This window comes from Calidris pugnax, unplaced genomic scaffold (assembly GCF_001431845.1).
Source record: "Calidris pugnax isolate Ruff unplaced genomic scaffold, ASM143184v1 scaffold18, whole genome shotgun sequence".
In the NCBI taxonomy this organism is placed as follows: Eukaryota; Metazoa; Chordata; class Aves; order Charadriiformes; family Scolopacidae; genus Calidris; species Calidris pugnax.
In genome coordinates, this window is record NW_015090812.1 from 12,125,638 (window position 1) to 12,144,575 (window position 18,938).

An 18,938-nucleotide genomic window follows, 5' to 3' on the forward strand; every position below is an offset into this window, starting at 1 on the left:
AGAGTCCATCAATGACTGCCGTGAGAGATGAAATGAATCAGCCTGCTGAAATATCTGTCACTGCCAGTGGCCACTATTTTTTTCATATAAGTATCCCCAAAGAGACTACTAAGGGAGTGAGGTTAAAAATTTCCAGGAGGAGTTTAGTTGTAGTAATATCCAAATAAATATAAATTTTGGGTTTGTACAACGCTATTACTTGCATGACATAAAACAGTAGCGTGTGGATGCTTTATTTTTGAAGGGAATGTTACATCTCATAAAATTCTTAAGACTGGCAAGGGAAAAGTCCCTGGGCCTGAGTCTCATTTGATGAAAACTACTGTAGTTACTTTGAATTTAGGGAATGCCTTTCAAAGATGATAAAAAGTAATTTCAATGGGTTTTATTACTATTTTCTTTTTTGTCTCAAGAATTGAGCACATCATTTCTGTGGAATATTTGCAGACACTTTTTCTTCCACCAAAATTTGTACAAAAGTTACACTCAAATTTGCCCAGAAAAGTTATGTTGAGCTTATTTCTGGCAGCATCTTTGTATCTGCACAGCATTGTGATAATCTCACAAATTCACAGTGCTTTAATTCTGAACCATAGTATTTTCCACAGAGGCAATATCCTCAGTGCTAGTCTGAATGCTGTGAATGTTAAGTGTCTGGCTCTGGCTGGATTCTCTACATTTTCTGTCCATGAACACGTAGCACATGGCCCTTAATTACTACTTTTAAATTGATCTGTGTCTGCTATGAAAATATATTGCTTCATAAAAGTCTCTCAGAGTATCAGCTTCCAAATTAATGATTTTTCTCTCAAGCTCTGACTTTGAGAGCTTACAGTACAGAATCGAGCAGTCCAGCTACTTGAATCAAATTGAAATCCATCCATCTGCAATTCAGATCCAAATTCTTTCAGTGCTGTTGGCTCATCTCTAGGTAAAGAGCAGCTGTTGTCCTGTTAAACTGACTGTAAATAATTCTAACTTCGAGCTTCAAGAGTGAAATTCACTCTGTTTCACTGGGGACAACTTAATCTCCCTGGGATGTTCCTGGGTTTGGTCTTCAGCTAGTGGGAACTGCATAACTCTGCTGTAATCAATAGAGCTGTGCTGCTTTACACCAAGATCTGGCCCTGGCAGAGTCAGTGCAGAGAAGGGCATGTAAGCAGCATGTCCTCCCTGGGTACAGAGGGATGCAGGGTCATTATTCTAAGCCAGAAACCCCGACTTGTTATGCTAACTGAACAGGGCGCTTGCACCCATATACTGCAGGTGAGGAGGTGAAAAAGGCTAGGGTTTCTTTCTCTTGCTGTGACCATCTCTCATTTTTCATCCTCAATGAGCCTCTTACTGTGCTTTTTTGGGGGGTTATATGCCTTCTGTAGCACAAACAGTATCACACCAGAGAAAGACTTGTTTACAGCAGAGATTCAATAAAGTGTCTAAAGGAAGAATTTTCCAAAGAAAAGAGATGGGCCCTAACCAAGAAGGAAGGTACTTGTTGTTAAAGCAACTATATCAGAATAGCAGATGAATCATGATATGATAGCACTATTTGAAAGGATGTTTTGAATGGAGCTGTCGGCAAGTATTTTAATAGCAAGTCTTCAATTTCTGCTTTATGGGGTTTTTAACCACCAGGAAGAAAACATAAGTAACAAGGAGGGATTTAGGAATTGTTTAGTGTTTGGCTGTTCAAAGAAAGAAAAAGAGCCCTCCACATGCATTGCAGCTAATGAAAATTGCCATTATGGGTTTTTTTTCCTCCATTTACGGATGTTAAACACTGTAATAATGCCAAGTCCTTATGATTTTCTAAATCTTCTCAATAAGGAGGATATTATCTACTTATTTAATTACCGAATCTCCGACGGCAAGGAGTTGCTACCACCAGCAGCTCCAGCTCATTCATATAGTTCCCCTCCCTAATTAAAGGGTCTTTGCAGTTAAAAATAAAGTAATAAATCAATCAAAAGCACAAACTGCCAACAGATGATATATAAAAAAAAAAAAAGCACTTCAGGGACAGATTTTCAATTGCTCAGCACCCACAACTGGGATTATTCTTTTGAAACAACTCAGTCCTACTTTAGGCACCTAGGATAGAGCCAGACAGTTCAAAAGTGCTCAACAAGTATTTCTTTGGAAAATCCACCCCTAACTGTGGCTTTGTGTCCTACAGCCATTGTGGCTTGCAAGGGTGAATTGCAAGTCACCTCCCTGTTGGAGGAAAGTGACCAGCATCACCCCTTCTGCAGGAAACTATAATAAAATATATTACTGTAGTCATCCATGCTCCTACCGCTGCCTACTGCAACAAGAGCAGAGGCAGCAGGTATATCGAGAGACTATTTTTACCATACTGCCAGTGAAAGCAGCAATAGTCCTGCACTTGGATTTCTGTGGCAGCACTCAAAACCAGATGTCCACATTGCAGAACTAGTTTGAATATCAAGTTCAAACTTGAACGCTGCTGTCTGCATGGGATTCCTTGAGGGCAACGTGCCGTTGTCAGGTTAAAAGTTGTTTGAATGTTTATCACTCTAAGGCCAAAACTTGAGTAATAATTCAAGAGCACTTTACAGCTAATAAAAACGCCAATAGCTTTCTCTGAGAGCACAGAATACAACCCAGAGCACATACCTCTCATCCAACAAGAAGCATTTGGTGGCATTAGCATACTACCTGCTTATTCAAGAGGGTGTACAAAAACTTCAGTTAACAGTTCTTTTCCTTGCAGTCCACAGCTGTGTAAATATTATCCTAACCTCTCCTTTGACATCTCTCTAAGCCTCAGAACTCGTGCAAAATGATACAAACAGAGCTCAACAATTCTGTAGCCCACCGTGTCCCAAAACACGTAGATCATAGAATACAGAACCATAGAATCGTTTAGGTTGGAATAGCCTTTTAAGATCACTGAGCCCAACTGTTAACCTAGCGCTGCCAAATCCAACACTAAACCATGTCCCTAAATGCCACATCTACACATCTTTTAAATACCTCCAGGGTGATGACTCAACTGCTTTCCTGGGCAGCATGTTCCAATGCTTGACAACCCTTTCAGTGAAGAAATTTTTCCTAATATCTAATCTAAACCTCCCCTGGTGTAACATGAGGATGTTTTCTTGCATCCTATCGCAAGAATCATAGGATGTTACTTGGGAGAAGACACCAACCCCCCCTGTTGCTACAACCTCCTTTAGGGTAGTTGCAGAGAGCAATAAGTATCTAGCTGCTCCCGTGAGAGCAGGGATGCTCTGTGGTGCACCCCTGAAATGACCTCATTTTCTAAAGATAACTTTACTAAGAATTTCCTAGATTTTAACCGTGCAGCTGAGTATGATGAAAGCTTTGTGGAATCAACGTACCAAGATTTGCATGACAACCCTGAAAAAGAAGCCAAATTGCAGTTCTGCATTGTTTACAACTGCTACCCCACAGAATTTCTATTTTGATTGGTCCAGATGAAAGAAAAGCTGTATTAAGTTTCAGAAACTTCTCTTCATCTCTGCTTTCAAGTCAATGCACTTTTGAAGGTTATTTGCCTTTCCCATTTTCTCTGTGGTAGTTAAGGAGATGAAATTCTTTCTGTATGCACCAGATATCCCTTACACAATGGGACAGAAATATTGATATTTTTATATTGCACAGTGGGTCATATTTATGAATTCATGCATGTTTCATTGTAGCTCTAAATAATGAAGCGTTTTGGATAGATACAAAGGGCCCAGACCTCTTTGCTTGAGTATCTCCAGCTTCCACTGATCTCCCTTCTGAACTTCTTACAGGCTGATTGTGAAAAGGTAGAGCTTCCTCAGGACCAAGCTACCCACCAAAATGATTTATTGAAGACATAAAGTAAGGCAAAGCCTCCACACTAATACGATTTTCCACCTTCTCCTTTCCCATCAGCACACAGAACTAATGCAAGGCTCAAAGCTCCTAGTTAGGCCCACAGAGCTTAGATGAACTTCTCTTTCAGTTCATGCAAACATCCTAAAGAGTTTTTCTGACATTTTTTTAGGGCCTCTGATGTTACAGAGATCAGTGACAAAGACCTTCAAGTGATGCAGAGATCTTTGCTGCAATACCTCCCCATCCCCTCATGACACTCCTGACACAGGCTGGGAGCCAGGGCTGGGCTGCCCTCAGCCCTTTTGAATTTTGGGGCTACACAAAAACCATCACAACATTAGGAAGGCAATGAGGATCACTGGACTCTCTCTCAACGTGGGATTGAACGTGAGAAGATTGGGCAACCGTCATGGGAACAGACCTGCAGCATCTCTGCACAGATGGGGCTGGAGAGAAGCAGTGGTCTCCTGGTGCAGGGTGAACACACCTTTTCTCTTAGTCTTCCTTTGGTAAACCTCTGGGAATGAAAACTGTGATACCTCAACCTAATTTTACATTCTTTAAAATTGAGATTCAGACACTTTGCCACAAATAAATATCAAATATATAAGCATGCAAGTCACCATCTATGTGTATGTTCTCCCTCACTGTAACTTATGTAGATTGCCACCTATGTGCATAGCTTTCATTACAAATAAAACATAAAAGCCGATGCATATCCTGAAGAGCTATTTTTCTTTATTGCAACACCATTACATGAAGCCTACTAACATAAACAAAGATTGGACTCGGCTGTTTTTGAACAAATAACCGTTTATTGTCAAGGCTTTTCAGGAGCTTTCATTTTCCTTTTTGAAAAACATGATCCTGTGCCAAACTAACAAATGTCTAACATTAAGTAATAAGCAAAATAATGGGACACCCTGCCACACTAGTTTATAGACAACTTTAGACTGTCACAGTTGTACAAGTCTAAGCTAAGACAGAAATCCAGTTAAACAAAGCAGACATATTAAATCAAAACCCCACCAGCTGAGTCCCTTGGGGCATAGCTGCTGTTCCTAAATGCTACAACTGGCCTTTCAAGCGGGAGGATGCACAGGAATAACAGTCCAAGGGCAAAGCAGCCCATGTGCTGCTCTCTCCTCCCTGCCGCTGGAACAGCACGCAGCAGAGCACAACCAGACAGCCTTTTCCCTGTATCATCTCCTGGCACAGCAGCAGAAAGCACAGGACAGAGCTGTCTCAGTCCTAAATGAGCAGCCACGCTTGCGGTGGGCAGATCAAAGGAGAACTCCTCGCTCCTCTGCCTCGCAGACCTGCCTGCTTGCTCCATCCCTGCACGGCAGCAGGTGAAGCTCTGGCTCCTCGTGCTCCTTGAATGTTAATTCCACCAGAAGTCTCCATTTTGAAGTTATCGTGAATCTCCTAAACTTAGCCCGAAGTAATTACACAACAACCTATCCATTAGACAATGAACAGAGATTATTCAGCTTCCTTGTACCACAGTGAAACAGCAGCTTCCTTCCTGCCAGTGATTGCAGTTGTGATTAACTGCGCAGTTCAAGGTGAAAGAAGAATGCAGTTCCAGGCATATATGGCTTCCTTTAACCTCAGCAAAACACAGTGCCAGATATTTCAATTAGTGTGTACCAAGGTCACAAAATCAATTTCTTATCGCCGAAAAACACACATACTGTAAATTTCATTTTCAAGCCATAATCTCTAAATTAAATCTGTGTACCTAAAAAATATACAGTGCAAAATTGCAGTCCTTCAGCCCCCTCCTCCTCCTGCAGCCGAGCAACATTTTCACAAACACCACCTGGCTTTGTGCTCTATATTTAGAGCACAATGTTTGGTTAGATTCTAATCTTCTTGGAGAACGTCATTATCTCTTTCTTTGGCAAATAGAGGCCCAAAGTGTCAATTACCTTCTTAAACTCTCTCATACACACAGGGCTGAGCGGGGTTTGATATTCTGTCTGCCAACAGCTCAGTCGGCAATTTTTCACAGTCATACACAGAAAAATTGTGCACCAGCATATCATCCTAGATAAATTACACATTTCAAATGACATTACTGACAACTTCACCATTCCTGGCCAGTTTATTCTGGAAGAGGAAAACAAACAAACAAAAAGCAAACCCAATCCTAAATAGAACACATTCTTACTATTGAAGTCTATGAGTTACTGAACAGCAACAAAAGTAAAATGAGTTTGCCAGATTGCTGGGATATTATATGTAAATCAATGTAGCTGCGCAGAAATGACATCATCATCTCTTATGTATATAATTCCTTATGATACTTTCCTTGTTACTTGGGTAAGACTAACTTTATAGCCTAAAGGCAGCTACAGAAGCTGATAGCTGTGGCAGGCTCTAAGTGCAAACTTAGGTACAGAAGATGTCTCAAGGAAGTGGAATTTATGGAAAAAATGTCTTTCCAATAAATCCTGGTCTTGCCTTAACAAAAGCTAATTTCAGCTGTACAACCACAGAACAAGTAAAAGCAACAATTTTGAGATTCCTTTGATTTTTTTAATAGAAAAGGTTGTTTTTTATTCACATACCTGCTTATATATAGGTCCCTGCGTACACAATTGTGTACTTTTAATATACATGTATGAGTATACATGTTCTACAAATATCTTTCATCCTTTTACTTCAAACCAGCAAGTGAGAAGAATGTATTCTCACTGTTGAACCTCTGGGGACTGCTTCAGATGCTAGAGATACAGGAAGTGAGTCAAATCTCTGGTAAACACAAAGTAAGCAGACTCTGAGATAATAAGCTCCTTAAATGAATTTTCCCACATCCTCTAAACATGTAACATATTGATTGATTCTTAGTACCATAAAGCAGGATGAAAAGAATATTTTCTCAAGAAAGGAAATTAGCATTATTTGGCAAGGGTTAAAACACATTTTGAATTAAACAAGTAAGAAACCATCCATATGCAGCTGATCAGCTTGAAAGTTTGGGTACATTTTTGAGAGAGACAAATAACTCTTTTCTACCACATCATCTACACACATTTTAAAAACTTTTTTTAGATGCAAACAGGACTAATTTAAAAGAGAGACTGGATACGATTAAAGATGTAACAAGAGGAAGTTTTGTTTCTTCCTGGCCCATTTAAAAAAATGCATTACTGTATTTTAGTCATGCTCAAAATACCGTTTCAAGAAAATGTAAACAAAGACCATGGAAAAAAAAGATAGAGCCGCCTTTTTTTTTTTTTTTTTTTTTTTTTTTTTTTTTTTTTTTTTTATATTCGGCGAAAAAAAAAAAAAAAAAAAAAAAAAAAAAAAAAAAAAAAAGTTCTAGGAAAAATATTAAACCCGAAAATTGCTCATGGTAACAAACCATGCCATTGCTGGCAGCAGCTAGAAGGCGAACACTTGTTGAAATTAGTAACGAGGCAGGTAGAGAACATCTGCTCCGGCGCCGGTCCTGGAGCTGCCGTCGCTTCCCATCACCTACTGACAAAGCTCGTTTGCTTTCTCTACCAATTATACCTCCTTTGACTCTCAAAAAAAAATACCTTTTTTTTTTTTTTTTTTTTTTTTTTTTTTCTTTTTTTTTTGGTCAAATCCGTGAATGTAATGAATCTATCAGGGGCTTGATCCAAAGCTTGTTAAAGTCAGGTCAATCTTAAAAATTCTTATGGTGGGCTGTAACTCCGGCCCAGGCGAAACGTGTTTTCTGGCAGGAGCAAGGAGAGTTAACCCTCTGAAGATTTGTCTCTATCTTATTCAAGTGAGTAACTAGAAGGGATTTTTTTTGTATGAGTGAAAAATCTGGATTTGGCACTTTGAGTGCATAAAAGGCTTTTAGTGAAAATTTTATGGACTCAGCCATTTTCAGAGGTAAGACAATTGGAGTAAGACAACCTCCACTGTGTCTTGTTCAGCAGAATTGAGCTGTGACTTCAAACATCCTGCATCTCTTTCCATCTGACTAATGTTCTCATGCATCACCAGGCACTGTTGTAACACACTCTCCCCTTTCAGACTCCTGATCTACTCTTAAAAGCTTCAACTAAAGTATACTTTCAATAGTAGCTAGTTACAACAAGCAATTTCAGTTATAAAAAGTAAAGTCAACTCTAGAAAAAGTGTTTTGACTAGCAATGTTAGCCAATGGTATGTCTATTTTCAGGCACATAAATATAGCTCCATCCTTTGTGACTGGAAGGCAACCATGCAACAGCTGGTTAGTCCCCAGCTGTCTACATACATCATAGCCATCAAACCCTTCCCAAATTCACAGAAAAGAGTAACATCTTGCACATGAAAAGGCAAAAGTCACACATAAAGCTGTAGGTCTCCGAATGGCCAGGAACCTGCAGGTTAACCTGTACATTAACACCCACACTTTCCCAAGCAAGCAGACTGTCATGCACCAGAATATCAAATCCTCCTGGCTAATTTGTCCAGGCTTTTCAATTCCGTGATCGGCCTACAGGTTTAATCCAGAACATGGGATCAGGATAACCTCAGATGGGTAGCATCACACAGCTCAGAACAGGTGAAAAACATTCAGCTACTTTATGACTGATGAAGACATGGAAGGGAAGAAAACCTCTGTCCCCTGGAAAGGAATCCTGAAGACATGTGCTTAATTAAGTGTAATACCTACAACAGGATGGTGCTTCCTAACACTTTTTGGGATCACCAAAAAACCAGACACCCAAACCTGGATTAAGAATTCTGAATCCTCAGATGACTTCTGTCCTTCCACACAGCCTGCGCTCTAGTGTTACCATGCTCCACTCTGGAACTGTGTAAAAGAACCAGCAGAATTTGGAGGCAAAGCAGCAGAGATTGGGAGTCACAGGAGGAGGCAGGGAAGCGAAGAAGTGTAAGGAAGAGTGAGAGCCCAGAGGCTATGGGTTCCCAAAATCCATATGGGTTCATGGGAACCCATGAAGAGGCTATGAGGAGCATGTCTGGGAATCAGTGGTCTGCTTTGGCCTCCTGTGCAGCACAGCCCAAGTTTTCCAAGCTGTCACCCACTCTCTTGAGCCCTATTATTTGTTTTTGGCTAAGGCATATCTTTCCCCTGCTGTGCTATGCTAGAGCAGCTGCAATTTGCCTTTTTATAGCTTGTGGTAACTGATAGCAGTGAAATGAATTTAGGAATTGTGTGGACTGGATCTTCCATATCAGTGATTTCAGACTGTTTGGTAAACACAGAAGTGATGTCCAGTGATGTATACCCGCTGGTAACAAAAAAAAATAAGTTCTCCTCTGGTGAACCAGCATTTGGATTAGATCATTTTCTATTGAAGAACACTTCGGGATAGAATGAAATGATTATACAAAGTGGTTTCACAGGGTCATGTAAATTTGAAAGCTAAAAATTCCCTCAAAACTATACACCAATAGCGTGCTGCAGAATGGCATCAGTGACATCAGTGAACCAAAACAGATTCAGTGACTGCAATAGAAGTTGATGGTGGGACACAGCAACATGACCTTAGAGCAAGGAGATGTTGTCTCACAGGAAAGCTCCTTTTTACAGCTGGCAAAAGCCAGAGAGTTGGTTGTATGACCCTCAGTAAAACAAGAAAATAAGTTTGCGTTCAGATATTGAGTAGGCTTTCAATTTGATTCAGCTGAGTTTACACAAATTGCCCTGTGTTCTAACAGAGATTCTGTATTTTGATATAAAATACCACTTTACACTGATGTATTTTTTGCTTCTGCAAAATGACAAATCCTCCTGCACTGCACTTCAGAAAGAGAGTCAGTGCCTTGCTTTAGTACTAAGTTTCACTGACAGTCTGAGTCCCTGCTCACTATTTCTGGAAGTGCTGTGACTATTTTACAAGTAAGACTGATTATTTTTGCAGTATAATTTGCAAGTGACATTTACAAGGGAATATTGTGTGGGGATATCTGGGAGGGATATTGTGTTCAGACTTTTCCTGCTTGCCTGCCTACCCTCCTGGAACAAACAGCACTGCTTCATTTTCCTTCCGTATTTTGCAAAGTTAAAGTAAACACCGTGATCACACTGTTTACTTTAATTTCCTGCAGTGTGCCAGCAAAGCAGCAAATTGGCAGTCAGCAATCAAGAAGCAGCCAGTATTGAAACAGCAGAGCTGCTTAGGAGAGCATCAATGATGCCAACTCATTTTTCCCTCTGTTTTAAAAATAAAATACTGGCTTCTATGAAGTTTTACTTCCACCCCAATCTTCTCTAAAGGATCTGAAATTTTGTTTGTTTCCTTTAATTTTCTTTTGGAAGAATGCTGGGATTATGAGCAACACCTAATTTACATGACTCTCTTTATATAAAGAAATGGATTTACAAGTGGCAAATATATGCTCTTTGTATAAAATCCATGGCATTTTTGCACAAGAGGAAGTTAACTTGTTTATAAATCAGTCTTCTCTGGATATATTTTTATTTTTACACCAAGAGCTCTAGCTGTGCCACTTCAATTAGGTGTATGATAATGTGAAGCTAAAGCCTCATGCATTATATTCAGAATAAATACGTGCCCAAGAATGGAGTCCTAAAAAGCAAATAGTTATATTTTCAGAGACCATTTTCTCTCATCTTATACTACATAAAGCAAGGAATATAAATACAAAAGAAGCAGCAAGAAGAATGGGATAGTATTTTGTACTTCAGAGGTGTAAAGCTTGACAAGGTGACTCATTTATGGCTTTCTGGAAGATACTGTGCAGAAGGAATTTATTGCTATGTAACTTATAATTCCAATATATAAATTAAGTCAGCTCCTACAATCAGTAATTCTCCTGACTATGTGCATTCCTGCACATATTCTTACTGAAGAGAATGGGATTATGAAGAGGATTAGTTTTTTGTTAGACTGGCCAAAGTATGCCATCAGAAAGTCCAAAACATGACCTAATTTAAAGTGGTTGAAATCTTATGGGAAAGATTGTAAGAGGATAATTATTTTAAAAGCCATGACTTTGACACCAGGAAATTAAATTCATATCTATACGTCTTTATCTATACACAACAAATCCAATAATCTTGAGCTCTCTGCAGTCACTTCGCCAGCTGGCAAAGGGAGCAAAGTAAAAACTAACAAACCCCGTTCCTAAGGTATGCTTACATCAGTGATTCATGATTCATCAATAATGGTGCAAGGAAATAAATGTAACAGGGCATTATTGCCTTTTGCAGCACAGTAAACTCAAGGGAAAATGTCTAAGTGTCACATTGAAAAGACAGAGCTTGCAAAGAAATAACTTTTACAAGTATTTAAGAGGTGTTACAAGCAAGTGAAAGTAGAGAAAAAAATGTAAACCTTTTAAGTACAATGAGAATGTACCTATAAATAAAAAGGGACAGTTTTCCAACTATACAAGCTTAAGAGGACTAACGTGAAAACTAGCATTTTTTGTTTTTAAAAATTTCTACAAGGAGGAAAAATTTGAATTGCTTGTTCCAGAATAAAACCTCAAAACAAGAACTGTTCTGGTTTAATTGTCTACCAGGACAGCACAGGATAAGCACAATGAAGTAGTTGGTTCTACGCTATGCAAAATTATTAATGTTGTTGACAGTAATTATGACTCTCACAACCTATCTAAATAACTAAAAGGGCAAATATGTAAACACAACGTACCATATATACTCTTTAGAAAATGCCTGTATTAGTACATAATTGATGATCTCCTTTGAAGGTGACTGGACTATCATTGTAAAAGCCTAAGTTATTAACTGAAGAAAAATGGGTAGCTATCTCTAGAACAGCAGATACACCTGCCGCTTTCGCCACACAGAACAGCAAGATCTAATACATCATTAAACAACTGAGGCTTTGCTTTATGTTTTCAGAGCTTTTAACTATTTATGATAGGGTTTAGCCTATATTTCTAATTCTTTTTACAGCCTACCCAATTAAAATTCAGGTTACTTGTTTATGCTATTAGAGGACTACTGCACAATATTAATAATGCACTGTGTAACATGTTGCCCTAGAGAAACATCATCTCTCTTTCAGGGCCAACAGCCACATAGTTCTGACACAAGCTTAGCTGGAGGGTAAGTGACTTTGGTGGTTGTTGAGGTATTTTTACCAGAGAAAATGTTGGTCCCCTGACATGAGGCTTCCTTCAAACCATTGCCAGTTAACTGCAAAGCACTACAAATACACCTAGTAGCTGGTTTGCCTCGACTGACATTGGAAACTCATTCTTTAAAATAAAATTTCCAAACACTTAGTATAATTCTTAATAAACCATTGATTGATTCACAAGATTTGTGAATATTTCACTGTACTGAATTTTGTTTAGATTAACAATACATGTTTTTATGAATTTTGAATGGAGGATTCCCTAGAAAATACAGGAGAACAGGACAGTAAGAAAAATATACTTTATAAGAAAAAAAAATACATAGAAGTAAGATAAATCCATCCTCTTACAATTGGATTTAATAATGCCATAATGGGTGTATATATATAATGGATAGATTTAAGAACATCAATCATGTTCTTAAATGAAGAACAACAGGTATCTTTACTGTAGATTTATTTAATGAATCATAACCACAACTTTCTAAAAAGTACAGAAAATGTAGTGGATACCAGAACGTGGTAGATAAGTAAATGCTGGTTTAATTTGTTCCGGGTAGTATTGCTAAAAATTGACTTGTTTTTCTTCTTTTCCTGTACTATTCACAAGCGTAGGCCCTTGACTCTGCAAATGTAACGTGCACTTAACTTTCAAATCAACCAGCTTACTCATGATAGTAACATTGAATTAGTGCAAATACAATACTACTGTGGTGAAGGCCATTTCTTCTTGTTTCATTTGAGCAGCTTAATAGATAAATAATGATTGACCTATATTTATGGCAAGGTTAGCATTAAATTCAAGAAAAATGACACTTGATGCAAAGAAGAGGCTGAGAGAACACTGTTTGTTCAGGCTTATAAGAGAAGGCAAAGGGGAAATCATATTGCTGTCTACAACTACCTAATGGGGGTCATAAGGGTTTATAGAGGAGATGAAGCTTAAATATTATTAGAAATGTACAGCGGTAAGTGCACATGAGAGGCAAAAGTTACAGACTGCATCAAGAGAAACTGCAATTAGAGATCAGAAAAAAATTTTCAAAAAAATGATAGTGAGACACTGGAACAGGGTGCCAGAGAGGCGTGCAGTCTTTATCCTTGGAGATACTCAAAACTTGGCTGGACAAGACCCTGAGCAACCTTCTCTAACTTGAACCTGCTCCAAGTGGGAAGCTGGACCAAATGACCTCCAGAGGTCTCTTCCAACTAAATTATTCTATGATTTTTGCAATTCCTTATTGTTTGTTATTCTAGCCAGCTATATTTCTCTCTAAGCATTTCCAGCTTATGAAAAGGTAGGCAGCTTTCTAAGGAAAAAAGCCTTTGTGTTCTAAACTTTCCTGAAACAAGCACATTTCCAAGTACACCATAGTTAATGAGCTATAAAAATCTGAAGTAAAAGTGGACTGCTCATACCAAACCGAAATACCTGTGCTACTGCTAAATCTCCCAAGATGCATGAAACATGAAACCTGACCAAATGGATGGTTCATGTTCATAACTACTGCTCAGGACACTGAAAACTGACAGGATTCATATGGATTTCAGCCTGTCTGCAGCTGAGCATAGCTATATCTAACAGTGGAAATAAGTACTAGAGCTATTCATAGTGGAGGACAACTCAAAAATGATATCCTTTTCTTTGGATGGAAGATAGAGACATCCAGATGCAGACCCCTCAACTGGATTTCTGGCATATTTCCCTTGCAAGCAGTTGTAGTGGAAAAATTAACATTGGCCTCACATGGAGACATGTCTCTGTGGCACACACACCTCCTCAGTCTTCTAGAGTAACCCAGGAGCTGTGTTATTTGATCATGATCAGCTGTTGGGAAGAGTGGCCTTAGTGTGATGTGTGTGCAGATGAGGTGTGAGGCTGTAAAGTGGCAGTCATGCCAACTCCAAGCTTCGGAAGTCCTGAGTCACAAGGGAAATTGCTGAAGCTAAATCAGAGAAGATACATCAGAATCTCTCATGGAAAAGGAAAGCTGGAAACAGGTCATACTCAACTGAGATGCATGGTATATTGCATTAAAATACCAGGCTGAGAGGAAGTTGTAGAATTTCTCAGAAACCACTAAAGATTTTTGGCTATGAGAACATATTAGTGTAAGGTGTTGTGACAAAGTTGAACCCTTGAGCTAATGGTCTCTTGAGTAAGTTTTTCAAGCAAGCACATAACAGAAATGCATATAAGTAAAATCTGTTTACCGTCACAGATCGTTATGCCATTTCCCGTATATCCTTGGGAGCAATAGCAGCCTGTTATTCCACCCTGAACTTCACACCTGGCATCTTTGTGGCATGTCATGTTGCAGCTTGCAGAAGTGCAGCCATAGTCCAGCAAACTGGAAATCAGAACTGGGACAAAGGAAAAAATCAGACTTGTTTCTTTATCAAAAAACTTCATTCTGAGCTCTAAAACAAGATCTGGGTAAGAGGTATCCACAAAATTGGTGTATTCCAATAAACTTCACATCATCACAGACTCAGCTATAGTGCAGGATAGGGCAAGGGCCATCAACTACAGGAACTTCTTTGGTAAAACTACCTAGGGGCTAGAAAACAGCAGACCCGGTAGATTAAGAACTTATGTCTGTGCTTAACGAGTATAAAATTGGTAAACAACATAGAAGTTACTCAGTGATCTGGGGAAAACATTTGAAAGGCTTTCAAAGCTCTCTAGTACTTTCCAGTAAAGCACAAACATTTATTTGCACTCTGAATTATGTATTGAGTGTAATCCAAACTGCCCTACATGTATCAAGTGAAAAATACCAGAGAGCGTTCCCCTGATTGGGTTTTTTATAAGCATTTCCATGCACATATGTACGGTCTGAAAGATTAAAATTACATGTCACAGTATCTACAGCATTATGATATTAGGGTTTAAAAAATGTATGCAAATTGTTTAAAGTTAATATCTTAAAATATCATTTCCATATTATGAAAATTATTTTTTCGATCCACTGGATGATTCCTAAATGATATAACTACTTTCCCATTGTATGAATGCTTATGGTTTTCAATACAAAATAAAAAGGAATCTCTCCTTTTGAGAAAACTAACAGCTCACTGAATAATTATACACACTGTAATAGGTTAGAAATGAGGCAGTTAATTCAGAAGGGAAAGTAAGTTTTTTTACTTTGTACTTTATAAATTCTTAGCAAGACACAATGCAAGTTGCAGAACACAAAGACTCTTTGGGATGTTGTCGTCCCCTGTAGTTCTGCTTTTCCCTACCCAAATATTATTCTGGATATTTGCTAGCCTAGTCTTACAATTACAGGTTTCATTGCTTCAGAATATCTCACCGAGGTGTTGCTTTCTTGGACAAATAAAAATTTCATGAAAAATTCAGAAGACTAAAAGTTACACACATTTTTTTAACAATTATATATAATCCAAATCAATTTAGGTATCACCAAGTTTCATATTTTCCCTCTGTTTTTGAGAGAGGAGACCAGAGACCGTCCTCCAGGTATTAAAACAGGAACCTCTGGGATTCTGTTGTCATTTTACTCTTCATAACATATGAAATCTAAAAATCTTCCAAGCAGATGGAGAGAGAAAAAAAATCAGCAAAACCCAAACCCACAGAAACCCACAACATCTCTGTTTTTTTTACAGAACAAGACCCACAGTGAGATAAAGACTACCATTTGTGGGATTTGGTTTTGCAATGATCCTAACCATGCAATTACCAAATCCAGCAGTAGCATTGATTAAAGCTACGGATCCTGCGTACCCAACAGCTTTCCACTATCTCCAAGACACTCATTTCTCCCTACCAGACCCCACTCCCTTCCCACCTGCCACTTGCCCTGGGGAAGGAGATTTCACCTACCTAGGAATGGAAGTAGTTTCATTGGTGATGCTGTTGCTTTGCAGTGCCTGGTGAAGAGCCCCTGAGTCACAGAAAAAAACTCCCTGCCTTAAAATGTATGACCATGTGCAAAATGAGCATACATGCCTATCAGGAAAGCAGCGTCCTGGTGCAGGCGCAGCCCTGACACTGCCCTTTGTCCTGAGCTTCACGGTTTCCAAAAGCTTCTGAGAGTCACAGGCAGGACAGGAAAGGTCAGGAGGGGCTGAGGACCTGGTCTTCTGGCAAGCAAGGACTAAATGAGAAGAAAATAAACAAGAAAGTAAAAGAGAAGCAGGAGCTTGGGTCTTGCAGGGGATACCAGAAAAGGTTCAGGGGTGAGTGGGTTAGAGGAACATGGGTTAAAGGATCTTCCCAGGAGAGTGCCTGGGGCAGGGAAAGGATAAGGATCCAAGGAGTAAGCCACAGCCTGCTGGCAGGAGTAAGCAGAGCAGCAGAAGGATGGTGGAGCAAATCAGGGAGGGTGTGGAAAAGGTGGAGGAGATTAGCAATTAGCTCAGGGTTTACGAGCTCGGAGGTAACAGTCTACATGCTTCCTTCCACCTTTTCCTGGTTTAGCTGAGTATACAGGAGCCCCAAGACCTGTTTTCTTTTTTTTTGAGACAGTCTTGGCTGACTGCAGTTTTTCTTTCTCCTGCTTTCTTCAGTTTTGAGATAGATCCTTACTGCAGTCAAGCAATGTTGCTTTAAGTGTAATGGTCTGTAAGGAGGTACAGGAAATCCACTGAACTCTGCTTTGTGAGGAAAACAAAGACATATAGTCAGGGAGGAAAGACGCAGGAAGGCAATTGTATGGCTGGGAATCTCAGGAGCCAAAGGAGCTGAAGTTTCTATGGGTTCGTGGGACTGAAACAGTGCTGTGTAATAGGACTTATTCAATACAGACAATTTAGTAAAGTGTTTGACATGTCTTTGTGTTAAATGTGCGAGCAGTTCTACCCTCGTTATAGCATCCTAATCGACAAGACTTCAGCATGTATTTATATTATGCGTGGACATGGCGATATTTTCTCTAATCTTGTTATGGATGACGTGCATACCGTTACTTCCAAACTCCCAGGAGATGGTGTCTCGCATACTGAAAGATTGCAAAGCTAAACCATTGATGTATGCCTGTCTTTACAGATGGAAACAGAGACACATGCACACACAGGCATGCTGCTGGGAAAACTGAGAGTATCTCTAAACTAAATAAAATGGACATGAGACTGTGCAATGTAATTGTCACAAAATACCCCATGTCTAACTAGAAAGTTTTGAAGTTGGGGCTTTGGTAGGGCACTGATGAGAAGGCACCAGCCTGCTCTTACGAACTATCTGTGGATGTGGCAACATTTTTTCTAAACTTGTTAGGAACTATTTGCTCGTCATTATTTTCCAGCTTCTTGATCGCTGCTGTCTAGAGTTCAACAGGTTAAACTCTACTCAGGCCAGGGAGGTGTGAGGCATGTAGAAATAGCACGTAGGTGTTTGGTTGGCATAACGTACTCTGTAGCACCTTGGCAAAGAGAGAGGAAGCTCCAGTAACCGGATGTTAATTTTCGATGAGCCGTAGAATAATGAACAAAGGGTCCAGGTGTAGGAAAACTGTTTTTCTCCTGTTTGATTTTGTGAGGCCAGGGCAGGGGGGGGAAGTCTTAAAGGGGAAGAGAGGAAGAGACTAGGAGTTAGTTTGTTTTGTTAAGTTTTCCCGTAATCTAAAACACGGAGACACAGAGGAACAGAGTCAGATGAACTCAGGGGCGCTTTGATCTACATGTCCTGTCCTTCATGCTGACATGTGCTGTATTGTAAACTTGGCTTGTCTGTAGTAACTTACAGGTCCTGCTGCTGAATTTCAATGGGCTACTAAGGGCTTGGTTTGGAAAGCCTATAACGCAGAAATTATATCTCATTGCCCTGTGTCTTTTTACTCCCTGAAATCAAGCTAAAAGGTGTTTAATAGTAAGCGAATGGAGACAGCAAGTAGTCACAACATAAAATTCAGGTCTTACATGCTTGAAACATATTTTTTCAAAAGTCAGCGAGATATGTTTCAATTTCATCTAGAGATCAACTTTCTGCAAGTGGTGTTTGGATAGACTGGTTGGAGAGAAACTTCATGACTCATAGTGATAGTAAAAACTTTAATTCCATTTCTGATTCAAGGCCTAAGGACACAGGAGAAATTGTGGATGGCTCAGAAAAAACCACAAAATCTCACTGTAAGAAGACAAATGCCTACTTTTCATTTTTTCTAGAAAAGCACATGATAACTTGCTTTTTAGTAGTTGATGGTTCAAACCTATAAGGGGACTATGCCAATCATATAAGAATACTTTCCATCTAGAATGGTATAGCTGAACTATTCCACTCAGGTCTACACAGGTATAGTGGACAACATCAAAGGTGGTGTATAGGTCTAATCGGCAAATGGTTTACATTGTGACCAGCAAAGGGTGAGGAAGGAGCACATACATAAAGAAGAAAGATGTGGAAGAACAGAGCAAGGACAGAAGAAGGAAGGTTAGGTCAAGAGGAACTCTGGATGATAAAAGGAGCTTCGATCAGATTTAGAAGGCAACAGGGAGACAGTGAAGAGGAGGGATTTAGGAATATCTTAATGAGATCTCAATACTGGGAGCAGTGGATTACTTTTGCATTAGACTACTTTAAAAACTGGCTAATGTGAGTGTCAGTTAGAGGCTGAAGACAGCAAGGTCGCAGTAGGCATGGATGTGGAGAAGGATGGACTTGACAAAGATTTTATGGGGAGAATGAAGAGGAAAGGGAAGATTTCTGAGACATTTTGGAGATTAAACCAGGAGGATTTACTGATAATATCTATTGGCATATAGGGATAAGGAGTTAAACAAGTGGAGATGAGCAGGTGAACACATGAGAAAGCCGACACTTTCCAATTTGTGCTGTCAAAATTTTCAAAATATGCCAAGAAAAAAATATTGAAGTGTCATAAAACTGAAGTATTGATGGGTGCCTGTCTTTATAGGTGGGAAGGAGGGACATACACAAACATGCATATTCCTGGAAGACTGAAAAAGATGTCTAAACTAAACAAAAAGTGTACAAGTATGTACAATGTCAGTACTGCAGAATCTATCCCTGCTTGCCTTGAAGTAAAG

General features: G+C 39.3%; 1 protein-coding gene across 2 annotated transcripts in view; it reads right to left on the minus strand.

Annotated features, from left to right (window-relative positions):
- The window catches only part of ADGRL4 (adhesion G protein-coupled receptor L4), an 80,247-nt gene extending 63,771 nt beyond the window's left edge, over window positions 1-16,476 (minus strand). For both annotated transcript variants that reach the window (XM_014939467.1, XM_014939466.1), the window contains exons 1-2: window positions 15,778-16,476; window positions 14,139-14,288 (exon numbers count right to left, since the gene is read on the minus strand). In XM_014939467.1, coding sequence (XP_014794953.1) covers window positions 14,139-14,288; window positions 15,778-15,799 — 172 coding nt within the window. In that variant the 5' untranslated portion in view covers window positions 15,800-16,476. The remainder of the gene's footprint in view (window positions 1-14,138; window positions 14,289-15,777) is intronic.
- Between the last annotated feature and the right edge of the window lie 2,462 nt (window positions 16,477-18,938).